Source organism: Ptychodera flava, chromosome 22 (assembly GCF_041260155.1).
Source record: "Ptychodera flava strain L36383 chromosome 22, AS_Pfla_20210202, whole genome shotgun sequence".
In the NCBI taxonomy this organism is placed as follows: Eukaryota; Metazoa; Hemichordata; class Enteropneusta; family Ptychoderidae; genus Ptychodera; species Ptychodera flava.
In genome coordinates this window covers 29,258,819-29,272,511 of record NC_091949.1, presented here as the reverse complement: position 1 = coordinate 29,272,511, position 13,693 = coordinate 29,258,819, and the positions used below count along the sequence as shown (strand labels likewise).

Here is a 13,693-nt window from a genome sequence, read left to right as displayed (position 1 = left end):
TACCCAGTGGACCTACATTTCAAAAAGAAATTCCTTGTCTTCAAGAATTTTAATCAGTGGTTTCCTGAAAGTTGGTTGCCTAACTTCTGTGTATTTGACAAGGATAGTTGTTTATCAGATGTAAAACCTGCAAAGATGATGACATTGCCTTGCCATTATCTGTATGCATTTGAATGCAAGGTGGCGTGTGACCTCTGTGATTCATTTAATGGTTCTTTGAATTTTCAAATGAAATGTTTTACCTGCAAAATAATTCTTAGTCTTACAGTTTGACAATGTAACAGATTTTCTATGGTAGATACTACAGTAATATCACATCCATTCTTAGTCTAAATTATTTACTACCCAAAATTTGACAGATCATTCAGTTTTCAACTTTTATTATTTTCAGGACCAGTATATCTTCTGCTACAAGGCAATTCTAGAAGTGTTGCAGTCACTGTCTTAATTACTGCAACTGTCAACAGAGTCAACAGTTGCCAGCCTGATTACTGTAACAATCACACTGCAACTGTCAAAAGTCTCACAGTTCCCAGCCTGATTACTGCAACAATTACACTGCAACTGTCAAAAGTCTCACAGTTCCCAGCCTGATTACTGCAACAATCACACTGCAACTGTCAAAAGTCTCACAGTTCCCAGCCTGATTACTGCAACAATTACACTGCAACTGTCAAAAGTCTCACAGTTGCCAGCCTGATTACTGCAACAATCACACTGCAACTGTCAAAAGTCTCACAGTTCCCAGCCTGATTACTGCAACAATCACACTGCAACTGTCAAAAGTCTCACAGTTCCCAGCCTGATTACTGCAACAATCACACTGCAACTGTCAAAAGTCTCACAGTTGCCAGCCTGATTACTGCAACAATTACACTGCAACTGTCAAAACATGTGTCGCAGTTCCCAGCCTGATTACTGCAACAATCACACTGCAACAGTCAAAAAATGTGTAACAGCTCCCAGCCTGATTACTGCAACAATCACATTGCACACACTGCAACAGTCAAAAAATGTGTCACAGCTCCCATCTTGATTCATAAGCAGAGCAGTGTCTGTGTGCAGTTTTCTGCAGCCATCCAAAGTATCATAGTCATCACGGATTGAAAGCATCTTCTGAGAACACAGTATACAACTAACACTGAGAGATACATGCAGTGGTATGATATACCTGTATTTCTAAACTTGTGAAACAACTTCATCATCATTTTAAAAATGCTTGTTGTTGCGGAACACGTTGTATTTACATGTCAATAGAGCGTGTAATGCTGTCCTTTATGTTGGAGATCAAATACAGTATTTACTTCTTAGTTCATTTCATTTGAAATTTAGAAATGATGTATTTATAACGCAGTAAGCATGATGTAATTATAGGATCTCTGGCCAATTCTGGTTTGAGGTGTGTGTGTGTTGACACAGCTCTAACAGTAATTGCTACTTCATATTAATCTTGTAATTGTACCAACATTGTATTTTCCCCACAGTATGAGACAGAGTTTGTGAATTGTGAATTTCTGTAAATATTGTATTTTGCAGTGCTTTAAAGAATGCTAACTTCAGAAAACATATCAAACAGCAGTGGTACAAATATTAACTTGTTCTTGTTGCCATGGCAATAAGGAATATTAATTTAGTTACATTGGGATGCTGTTCACAGGTAGATTACAGAAAAATTCAATAAATTTGATAGCAATAATTTTTTTTCTGAGATTTTGAAACATTATAACTTGATTTATCAAATCTGTACAAAGTGAATCAAAAGTCTATATTTTTCTACTCTGAGGGTAAGGTACTGAAGTTTTGACTTTACTCACATCCTTATCATTGAAATTGATGTATTGTTGACATCAAAGATCTGATTTTTCAGAAAATTTGTGTAGTAGAGTTGATATGATAGACTTTTGAAGAAATTTGAAGTCACTGTTAAAAACGTTTTTATCAAGCAAACCTTTATCACAAGAGAACTCTTCAATCTCTGTTATTCGTTGAACTGTTAAGAGCCAAATACTTTTTAGATTTAAGGTACAGTGTTTTGTTGATTATCTTGTTATTTTTTACCTGTTTTGCATGTACTGGTATTTATAAAACTTGCATTATTTGTATACCGTACTCTTTATATCATCCAGGAATCATTAAGGATAGAATGTCATTAGTGTGGCGCAATATTTGGACCTCATTGGATATTTTTCTAATGTCTACTAGAAACCATATTCTTTTCTGTAATACAGGCAAATCAGTTTGCTTATCCAACATCCTAGAGTTTCATTATTCTCTCCCCCTAATGAGCCAAGTCCATTTATTTCATCTCATTCTCACTGACAAGGTGTGAAAGACAAAACATATTTTGAAATAATTGTTAATGTTATGTACTACCTATCATTTATTTTGCATAAATTTAACACTACCTGTTATTAGATAAGGTTTCATTTTTTCGCATAATATTTATTTTGTTTGCCATTCTGTATTATTATTACCCACCTAACATGATTGCATGAAACAATTTTATTTAATGAGATTTTTATTATTTATTAAAGTGCATTATTTTTAAAATACCGTCCTTGTCCATCCATTGAAGGAGACAATAAGAAATTATATGAATACAGATGCAATATCAATTCATTGACCAGAGAGAGAGAGAGGCATTTCCAAATTGATATGTGACAAGGAAATCTATCATGGAATCTGTCATGAAAAAAAACACAGTCAGTTTTGGAATTAGTAATTAATCATCAAGCATTCATGGTAAAGTATAGAGACTTCCTCTCAATATCAAGGGGCGTTTCTTACTATTATTAATTACTATATACATTATATGCTGGAATATTCAAGTACAAAGATTGTTCCTGTGGTCATATCACCCTTGGTATATGGAGTAACATTAGATTTGGAAGTGTGTTTCTGTGAATTTTTACAAAGATTTTATTATCCTCTGTTGCTTTGCCAGTTTCATACAGTTCATGTATTCTTTGATACAAATGTTACCATCCACAGTTTTACACTTTAAATTATGTTATAAACATTATAGAGTACCAGAGTTCTGATTTGCTTAAAATTGTGCAGTTTGGTCAAAAAAACATCTTTCACTAGAGATGTAATTTTGGTAAATGCCTCTGTATGTCCAGTATCATAAATCATCATTAGAATGTCTTGTAGAAATGTAAGGATCATTCAACTTCTGTCACAATTGGTAGCGAAAGCTTTAGATATGTTTTTGTATGTCATTGGAACTCTGCTCAAAGGTTGCCAGGGACCCCTATGACCGATGTAAACACTGTATCTAGAGTACATTGGCGATTGATGAAAGTTAAAAGATGTTTGTTAACAATGAATATCGTAAAGTTTAAATGTTGCAGCTATGTTGACGTGATGCATCTATAATGCATGAAATACAATGTTTGTACACAAGAAAGTCACACACAAGCAGTTCCGATGACACCTTCCCTTTAACAGCTGTAAAAAACACAAAACGTTTTGTACCAGTACATTGTATCCCAAGTGACTGTCTATACCATCACAAAGAGATGCATCATGGGAATGTCTGATTCTTTTCTCTCTAGAACTAAAGCAACTAATAATGATTATTGACAGCCTTGATATGGAAACTTTGTGAACTAATATTATGGTAACATCTGATTAAAATTATGTATTCCAGAAAAGTTAAGCCCAAATCTGTTCTTCAAATGAAATTTAGTCAAAATTACCCAAAGTATTCCTAATTTATTTATATCTTTATTTTAATTGCATGCAGTCAATTTTTGCTGTATTTCACATTAAAGAAAGACATTCAGATAAATTCTGAAGTATTGTCAATGTGTTATTTAAGCAATAAAGCACACCCAGCAATGGTATACCATGAGATTTGACCAATTCACAACATATATGCACGAGCGATAGCGATTGCATATATGAAGTGATCTGGTCAAAATCGAGTGGTATACCGTCGCTTGGTGTACATTTATTGCTATTATATCATAACAGTATATTGAAATTCTTGCATGGAACGTCATAAACGGATTTTTGCTCAAGCTGAGAGGTTGCTCGTATGCCAGCTGTGGTATATCGCCAATATACCACAGTTCTTTTCGCGTCTCAACCAATCAGATCACTGTATTTGCACCATCAGTATACTGGTATGATATAATTTCTGATATCAAATGCCAGTGACTTGTGTCTCATAAGACATTCAAAATGCCAGTGAGTTGCATCTCTTCAAAAATAAAAATGAAAAATGAACCAAAGTCCCTGAAGCTACTATAGACATGGATACAAAATTAAGTATTTCCTTACTGTATGAAATTATCTCACTAAGGTCATCCTACGGACAAGTAAACTAAATATTAAAGCTGTCTGACCAGCGGTTTTGAAAGAACAAGCAACTCAACAGTTGACAGAGCTCTGTTGAGTTATGTAGAGAATAACCTTTTGTGACACATGTATTGATGAAGAAGGTGGATATCTTTGATTAACATTGTGAGTTCTGTTTAATAAGTTGAGACTGTACATACTCAGAGAAAGCGCACTGAAGAGACAAAGGTTTGAAACTTAAGAAGTTCAAGGTCATCAAAAGCATTATAAGGAATCATGTTACACTTTCATTGCACTGTTTACACAGATTGCATAATTGCTATAAATAGCACATGAGGAATCTTTATACAGCCCAGCTTTACCATAAAAACCCTATCACTTTGACCACTCTTTTAATTGACCACTCTATTTTTTCCTCAAAAAGTAATTTTATTTTATCCTTACCAAGTCAACCATAAATGGAAATTAGAACTTTCTCTATCTCTATCTCTATTGACTATTTTGAGCAATTTCTTTTAGATAACATACAGGGCACAATAAATGACGGTTCAGAATATGTCAAAGTTGGGATTCAGGAAAGTTGCCTTTACATGTTTTAATCCTCCAAGATGGTAAGCATTTCACTATGAACTGTCAAAAAAAGTTGAACTTTCTGATAATTCTACACTAAAATTATTTTGGCTTTGATGATTTCCTAATTAATTCAATTATTTAAAATCATATTAATTATTTTTTTCTGGGTGAATTGATAGGGTTATACAGTACAAGAATTACATACAATGTAAGTCAAATTTTGACCAAAAATGACAAAAAAATTCCTTAAAAATACAGATTTGCATATTTCATCACAATTTGAACAAGTCTAAGTTGGGTTACCCCTAGGGACCTGTATACCAAATAACAAAGCTGTCTGACCAGCGGTTATGAAGAAGAAGATTTTTTACCAAAAACACCTTTTTTGGCATTAATTTGCCTATTTTCAACAATATCAAAAAATTAAAAAAAATGGTTTCTCAAAATTGTATTTTTCATCTACACAACAAATATCAAATCAGTAAGTACTACGGTTCTCAAGATATTTGAGTGGACGGACGCCTCACAAACGGACATACATACATACATACATACATACATACATACATACATACAGACTGACGACGGACGCCGGACGGATACCCATCCCAATAGCTTCTAAAGACTATAGTCTATAGTAGCTAAAAATGAAAACGTTATTTATTTCAAGACAAGTTTCAAAATGAGCCCTATAAGTGGTAGACCATGACCAGAAGGTGACCCCCAATTTTAGTTTTGATTTTGACAGAGTATGTATGGTTGAAATATTCCTTGAGGAAGGCTTGAGCAAAAGTTTGTCTTTCATTGAGGCGCAAACTACCTTTAAGTTTACCTACCTCTACAGGTTTTTTACCCAATAATTAACTTGCTGGGCGGCTGTATAGTGAGAAAATGTCAATTACATGCTTAAATTACAGGTTCACCTGCAAAGCAAGTTGATTTCTTTGAATTTCAAGAAAAAAAACATGAAAATTCGGCCGATTTTGACAACTTTGACTGCTCCGGCAGACGGTTTTTTTTTTGGCCAGGGTGCCCAAAACACCCCCACACGGCCAACTACTTGACTGTAACACGATTGGAACTAATTTGGGATAATTGGATGGTGAAGTAATGTCTGTTCAATCTACAAATGTAACCTTATCTGCTTTTCTTTTCAAGTTATACACTTGTTTTTATGAGTAATTTGTAATATTGCAACATTCAGCCATAGGGCACCTATCACTTTTGAGAAATTTGAGAAATATGAAGATCCAATTATCCCAAATTAGTTCCAATCGTGTTCTGTGCTTCCTTGAGGGGACAACATTTTCTGAACCTATCTCCTCACCTGAATTTACACATCTCTAACACTGAAAAAATGTTTTTATCACATATCTTTCACATCTTAATCTAAAGTTCATCAAGCATGGCTGCATGTAGGAAAAATCAACCGTGGGTACTTTTTTGCTTAGGGACTATAATCTTCATGGGTAACCAAAATGTTGGAGGTTACCTATACATGGTTTTCAGGTATAGGTTACCATAGTTTTAAAACAACGGAGGTACCCTACACTGTGGTGTGTAATCAACAGAGGCTCCCTAAACATGGTTTTCTCTAGTACAAACATTGACACGGTCACCCCTATTTGATTCTGGATTTTGACCGGGCATGGTTGAAGTGGTATCTGCTAAAGTGCAGGCTGCGGGTTTTGAGAATTATGGCTAGATTTCTAATGTATGTAATATGGCATTTAGTATATAAGAAATAAAATCTTTAGAAGGTGTCTATAGGGCTGTTCACAGTTTACGTCACTGTTCTCTCATTAATATGCAAAATAAATATTTGTCCGCATTTTTAGATTACGCTTTTGAAAATTACGCATGCAAGAACGACGAAAATACATCTCAGTGGGCGACTGCTAGTGTAACAGTGAATCCTAAAAACATATTCACGACTCAGAGTACAAGCTTCAAAAACAGTCACGCATGCAACATTGACAAAATTTGTCCGCATTTCAAGCTGCAAGTCCGATGTCACGCGCGTACAGCTATATTTAGTAACAAACCTGTAACCGTGAACAGCGCTATTATCAATAATCATGATCAGGTCTATCGTACAGTATCCCTTTTCCTGCCAAGTCCACATTTCAACATCAGGTCAAGCTGGTTAAAATTAATGAAACACAACTATATGGTGTATTTTAACATAATACTGTACATTTGAAGGCTGTTGAAAACATAAATGCTGTAAACTTGATTTTTTGGACCAAAGATGCTATAACAGACCAAACCAAGTGGGTGAAAATACGTCATGTCTGAAAAAAATCAAAATCTGCTAAACTAAAAGCGGCGATTCCGAGGACCAATTTATTTATTCCGAGCTGCCTGGCCATTACAAATAATTAGGGATCTGAAATCACTTTTCTTTCTTGCCATGGATGTGAGTGAGAAATAATACCAGACTGACAAAAAAATTCGCGCCCCGGAAATGTGGCCACTTATCGAGGAATGAAAATTGTTACATTTCTAGTATCAGGCCATAGGAAGTAAATTCTTTGTAATGCATCCATTCACAATTCGGTTTTAGGGCAACACATACAGAAAATTAAACAATGCCTACTTAAATGCAATGTGTAAGGAAAGATTTGACTTAAAAAATCGTAGAAGTGATTTGTATTTAAATGCCGTGTATTTTTCATGAAATCTTTAAAAAGAAAAAGACGTACAACAAAGTACTTAGGCCAAAGTAATTAAATTCTTTGTTTTGCGTCCCAACCCGCTTAGGTTTTTAAGGTTTTCATAAAAAACACACACAGTGTATTTGAATAGGAAATTTTAGGACATGGCCGCTTAGCTTTTCTGAACTAAAATTTTGTTACAATTTTTTATTGCTGCAATCAAATTACATTGTGTTAATTTTCTTGTGTGTGTTTTTCAGCCGCTTAGACGCGTACCTTTCCCATTTAGAGTGGACGCAAACAAAGAATTTACTTACTTTGGCCTTAGTTTACTTTGCCGTTTCGGTTCACCCGAGGTCGCGACCGCAGAGAACGACATTCCGCTAACATTTTACGCGAGAATTTCAGCGGGAAAAACACGCCGATGCGTTGACTTATTTTCAGGAATCGATCTAATAGGAATATTTTTGGATGAGTTTGTGTGCTGCAGCTCTCAATAATTGTGTATCTCCTAATATCATGAACGTATTCTATGACTTGCACCTGTCAGTCCTACTAATTACTGCCCGTGACTGCCCGTAGCTGCCTGAGCACTGCCCGAGGAAAAAGTGGGCCAAATTTCACCCATTTTAACACTAGGCTAATAGGTTCAGTTTATATCATGCCAAGCCAACCAAAAATATCATTGATTTGGCGTTAACCTGATGTTTTCTCCGGCAGTTTAGGAACACGGAAGACGTCGGTCTTTAGGACGCCAGCTTGATAGTGAGATCATACCATTCAGTCCGAGAGGTGGCACAATAACCTCGCCGAGCGCGTACAGCCTGACAGCCTACCACCCCTTACACTGAATGGTATGATCTCTCAATCAAGTTGGAAACGTCTTTCTCGCTGAAAGCCCGGCATCTTTCGGGTTCTAAAACCGCTACAGAAAACACAGGGAATGGAGTAATCTTGTTGTTGTTGTTGTTGTTGTTGTTGTTGTTGTTGTTGTTGATGGTGATGATGATGATGACGATAATAAAAAATATTAAAAAACAATGTGTCATTCCTTGCTGTTGTTTGTCGATGTTGTTGATAATTGTAAAAGAAAACTGTAATCGTGACCAAAAAACGACGTAGGTCGCCCAACGTCACTCCCGTCCTATTATACAACCAATAATAACCAATAATAATAGGACGGGAGTGACGTTGGGCGACCTACGTCGTTTTTTGGTCACGATTACAGTTTTCTTTTACAATTATCAACAACATCGACAAACAACAGCAAGGAATGACACATTGTTTTTTAATATTTTTTATTATCGTCATCATCATCATCACCATCAACAACAACAACAACAACAACAACAACAACAACAACAAGAAGATTACTCCATTCCCTCTACAGAAAACGCCAAATCAATGATATTTTTGGTTGGCTGGGCATGATATAAACTGAACCTATAGGCCTAGTGATAAAATAGGCGAAATTTGGCCTACTTGCTCCTCGGGCAGTCCTCGGGCAGTTCTCGGGCAGTCCTCGGGCAGCTACGGGCAGTCACGGGGCAGTAATTAGTAGGACCCATGATAGTCGCCCCATGCATTTGATCCAGCGTGACTATGAAAAGTTTCCTAGGACTATAATCGTGTTCTATGGAAGACCGGTTACGACATGTGACATGCGAGTTTTTTTAAACTGCGACCTGCGAGTTCTTAAACTGCGACATGCGAGTTGCAAAACTAATATGGCGTTTGCATACATGTCATTTCGTTCTCCTCCTAACGATGGATTACAGAGGTAGAGACGAGCTTATTTCTGCATACTTCTACAATGAATACACCGTGGGAGAAATAGCCGCCACGTTAGGACTCAGACATGTATGGAAGACCAGTCACGACCTGCGACATACGACCTGGGTCTTTTAACTGTGATCTGCGACTACAGGCGTGATGTTTACTGGGTAGTTAGTATAAGTGTAGTTTATGCTACGTTCCGACGTTCTCTTCCGTAGCCTAACCTTGGTGATTAGGCTACGGAAGAGAACGTCGGAACGTAGCATAAACCCTAACCCTAACCGTATATCGCAGTTTTAAAAACTCGCATGTCGCATGTCGTGACGGTCTTCCATAGTGTTCACCACAATAAAATAATTTTAAACGGCATTGAAAACGATTTTGAAAATTGTGCTTTTATCGGCGGGTGAACTAATCTGAAAGTGTGAGAAGGCATGGCATTCTATAGCCCTGCGTACGATGCTGTGTGTTCCGCTACAGCTAATAGCCCCGCTCACCACAGCCCTGCAAAGACCCGTACGTAGAGTTGGTGACTTCAAATCCATTTTTGGACTTGACGTAAAAAGCCAAATTACTGCCGAAATTCAGCGTTCTTGGGCCCAAGTCGTATCCCTGCCTACCTCAGCTACTCGATCGCTTCCAAAAATGCCAGTCTTTTATTCTTTTTTCGTAAATAACCGTCGATGTCGGCAACTCTCTCGCTAGCCCTGCGTACGTACGCAGTGTACGCTGTGCATTCCCTGTGTGCGTTCCTAACACACAGCGTACACTGCGTACGTACGCAGGCTAGCGAGAGAGTTGCCGACATCGACGGTTATTTACGAAAAAAGAATAAAGACTGGCATTTTTGGAAGCGATCGAGTAGCTGAGTAGGCAGGGATACGACTTGGGCCCAAGAACGCTAAATTTCGGCAGTAATTTGGCTTTTTACGTCAAGTCCCAAAATGGATTTGAAGTCACCGAACCTACGTACGGGTCTTTGCAGGGCTGTGGTTAGTCTGGCAGAGACCCTGCGATTCACGTTCTTCCCAGTGTCAGTCAGTTTGAACACGCGCGCGCCCTTCAGAGACGCGACGCGAATCCCAGGGTCTGGACGTTCTTGCAAGCGACCGGTCGGATTTCTGCCTGATCCGGGTACTTTATAGAACTCCACACATCCATTAATCAAATAAAAAATGACAAGTACCATAGCCAAATAAAATCAAAAATGACATATAAAAACATAGCGCGTAATATAAGTCTACCAGCTACTAGAATATATTCTCTCCGCCCCGTTAGATAGGTATTTCTTTTGACGTCACTACCCCTTATGAATATTCATATCCTTGCAAGAACCGACAGTCGCTGTGTCTGGCAGCGCGTGCTCACAGCTGCACAGCGTAGCCTTCGAATGCAGGCCCAACTTTGGCGCGCACAAAACAAGGCACAGCGACTGTGGAGAGTCTAGGCTGTGGTGAGCGGGGCTATTAGCTGTAGCGGAACACACAGCATCGTACGCAGGGCTAGGCATTCTATGAAAAAGTAACAAATTATTAGGTGTGTCGAGTTTCAACGAACTGAAGTTCATCTTCCAGTTCATCTGTGCTGTCAACGATCCGAAACTTACTTTTAAACTATCCATCCTAATCATAACATAAAAAGTTAATATAGCAAGTTGTTGTGAAATCTGTCTTGTGTTCATATTATTACTCATCCGAGTTCAGACATATCATTTCGAAAGCTTCGATCGGCAGTGCGCTGTGCAACGGCGAATGTTGGATGGGAAATGGACTTCTGACGTTGGTGGCGCTTTACCAGATGTAAGCTAAAATAACGGCATTATTCAAGAAGTTCACGGCTTTTATTCCATAAACAAATACATCTAGATGCTATTTTAGCATTTATTCTAACTACTAGCGAAAATGATACCAAAAAACACACATTTTTGCATGCCCGCAACCCGCAGCCCGCAAAATAGCGCATCCGGGTTGAAGTATTGCTTGAGGAAAGCTTGAGCAAAAGTTAAAGTCGTTCATTGAGGAGTACATGTATACTACCTTAAAGTTTACCACCTCTTGAGGCTTTTTACCTGCTGAGTGGCTGTATGTTGCTTGAATTGCAGGTTGACCTTCAAAGCGAGTTGATTTCTTTGAATTTCAAGAAAAAAAATCGACCGATTTTAGCAGTTTGACTAGACTGGCCGCCCAGTCGCTTGGCTTGTGTCTTCAGGTCGAGCTGGTACTGTCCGGTCAAGCTGTGGGGCGAGGCGTTCACTCCACGATCTAAGCACCAGCCTACCACATAGCGTGACTGTCTGCTTCAGTAAATTCCTTTAATTTGTTCTGTTTTGATATTTATATGCCTACAGACTTGGAGCAAGTCTACAGTTTGACCGCTCTGGCGGACCTTTTTTTTGGCCTGTTTGCCCACAAACGCCATCAAACGGCCTTGTACTTGACTCCTCTTCCTTCAGGGGACAGCATTTTCTGAAGCTATCTCCTCACCTGAATTTACACATCCTTAAGACTAAAAAACTGCTCGTGGTTTGCAAGTATAGCGTGTCGGAGTGTTTAAAGGTATACAGTCACCTGTAATCTAAATATACCCATATATGGTCAAAGGGGGGTTCCTTGGTATTCAAAATGCCCATGTGAGGGCGCTGTTTTTAAAAAGCGGCCACCCGCCTTAAATCTGTGATTGGTTAGATTTCCTCTTTCCATGGTAACTGTGGCAAAATTGGAACAGGTGACAGTATACCTTTAAACAATGGAGGTACCCTATACCTGGTTATATCAGGTATAGGGTACCATAGTGTTTAAAACAAGGGGGGCTCCCTACACATGGTTTTCTCTAGTACAAAAATTTGCACGGTGACTCTTTCCCTCCCCCCCCCCCCCAATTTTTATTTTTGATTTGACAGGTCGAAATATTCCTTAAGGAAAGCTGGAGCAAAAGTTGAAGTCTGTCATGGAGGCGCATACTACCTTAAAGTTTACCTGCCTCCGGAGGCTTTTTACCCAATAATTGTCCTGCTGGCTGGCCGGCTGTATGTCGAGAAAATGCCAATTTAATTCCATGCTTGAATGTCAGGTTGTCCTTCAAAGCGAGTTTATTTCTTTGAATTTCAAGAGAAAAATCGGAAAAATTTGGCCGATTTTCGCACTTTTGACCGCTCCGGCATACCTTTTTTGGGGCCTGTTTGCACAAAAACGCCATCACACGGCATGGTACTAGACTCTGCGTCCTTCATGGGACAGCATTTTCTGAAGCTATCCCCTCTCCTGAATTTACACATCCCTAAGACTAAAAAACTGTAGTTGTTTGCAGGTAGAGCGTGTCGGGGTGTTGAAACAATGAAGGTACCTTATACGTGGTTATCAGATATAGGTACGGTAGTGTTTAGACAATGGAGGTTCCCTATACATGGTTTTCTCTAGTACAAACATTTGCACGGTGACCCCCAATTTTTATTTTCGATTTTGACAGCGTATGATTGAAATATTCCTTGAGGAAAGCTGAAGCAAAATTGTAAGTCTTTCATTTAGGTGCATTTAAAGTTTACGTGCCTCTGGAGCTGCAGTTTGAATTCAAAATATCAGTAAATCTTTGGTAAGTTGTAATTTCTCTAATACAAACATTTGCATGGTGACCCCCCAATTTCTATTCTTCATTTTTACCATTAAGGTGCGGAATTGTGTTTTTATTGTTTTTAGAAAGTTTAGCTAGAAGTTTAGAATGCTAAATTAAAATTGTCTAAATCTAAATTTAAACTCAGAAAGTTTAGCCAGAAACAATAATTATCGCTTGCTAAATAGTATTCTAAATTTAGAAATAAGCTGAAGTTTAGAAAGTCGGGCTTGAAGTGAAAAAATATTTCCGAGTATATATCAGATAAAAACAATAATTATCGCTTTCTAAATAGCGTACCAAATTTAGAAATTAGCTGAAGTTTAGAAAGCCAGGCTTGAAGTGAAAAAAAAAATTCCGAGGCTATATAGGATAAAACGATAATTATCGCTTTATCATGATTGGAACTATTTTGGGATAATTGGATTTTCATATTTTTCAAATTTCTCAAAAGTATTAGGTGCCGTATAGCTGAATGTTGCAATATTGCAAATTACTCACAAAAACAAGTGTGTAATGTAAAAACAAAGGCAGATGAGATTATATTTTTAGATTAAATCGGCATTACTTCACCATCCAATTATCCTAAATTAGTTCCAATCGCGTTCTTTCTAATAGTGTTCAAAATTTAGAAAATAGCTGTAGTTTAGAAAGTCGGGCCTCTAAATTCACAATTTTTCTTCAACCAAGATTTTTTAATGCTTACATACTCACTCCACATTTCTCTACTTCGTGACATTCAACTTCTTGCCTGTTGCAATGGTCAGAATGGTCAA

The 13,693-nt window shown here is 37.7% G+C and overlaps 1 protein-coding gene across 4 annotated transcripts in view; it reads left to right on the top strand.

Moving 5' to 3' along the window:
- The window catches only part of LOC139123139 (tyrosine-protein phosphatase non-receptor type 13-like), a 72,527-nt gene extending 68,734 nt beyond the window's left edge, over positions 1-3,793 (top strand). For all 4 annotated transcript variants that reach the window (XM_070689158.1, XM_070689159.1, XM_070689160.1 and 1 more), the window contains one exon: positions 392-3,793. In XM_070689158.1, the coding sequence (XP_070545259.1) occupies positions 392-448 (57 nt within the window). In that variant the 3' untranslated portion in view covers positions 449-3,793. The remainder of the gene's footprint in view (positions 1-391) is intronic.
- The last annotated feature ends 9,900 nt before the right edge of the window (positions 3,794-13,693 follow it).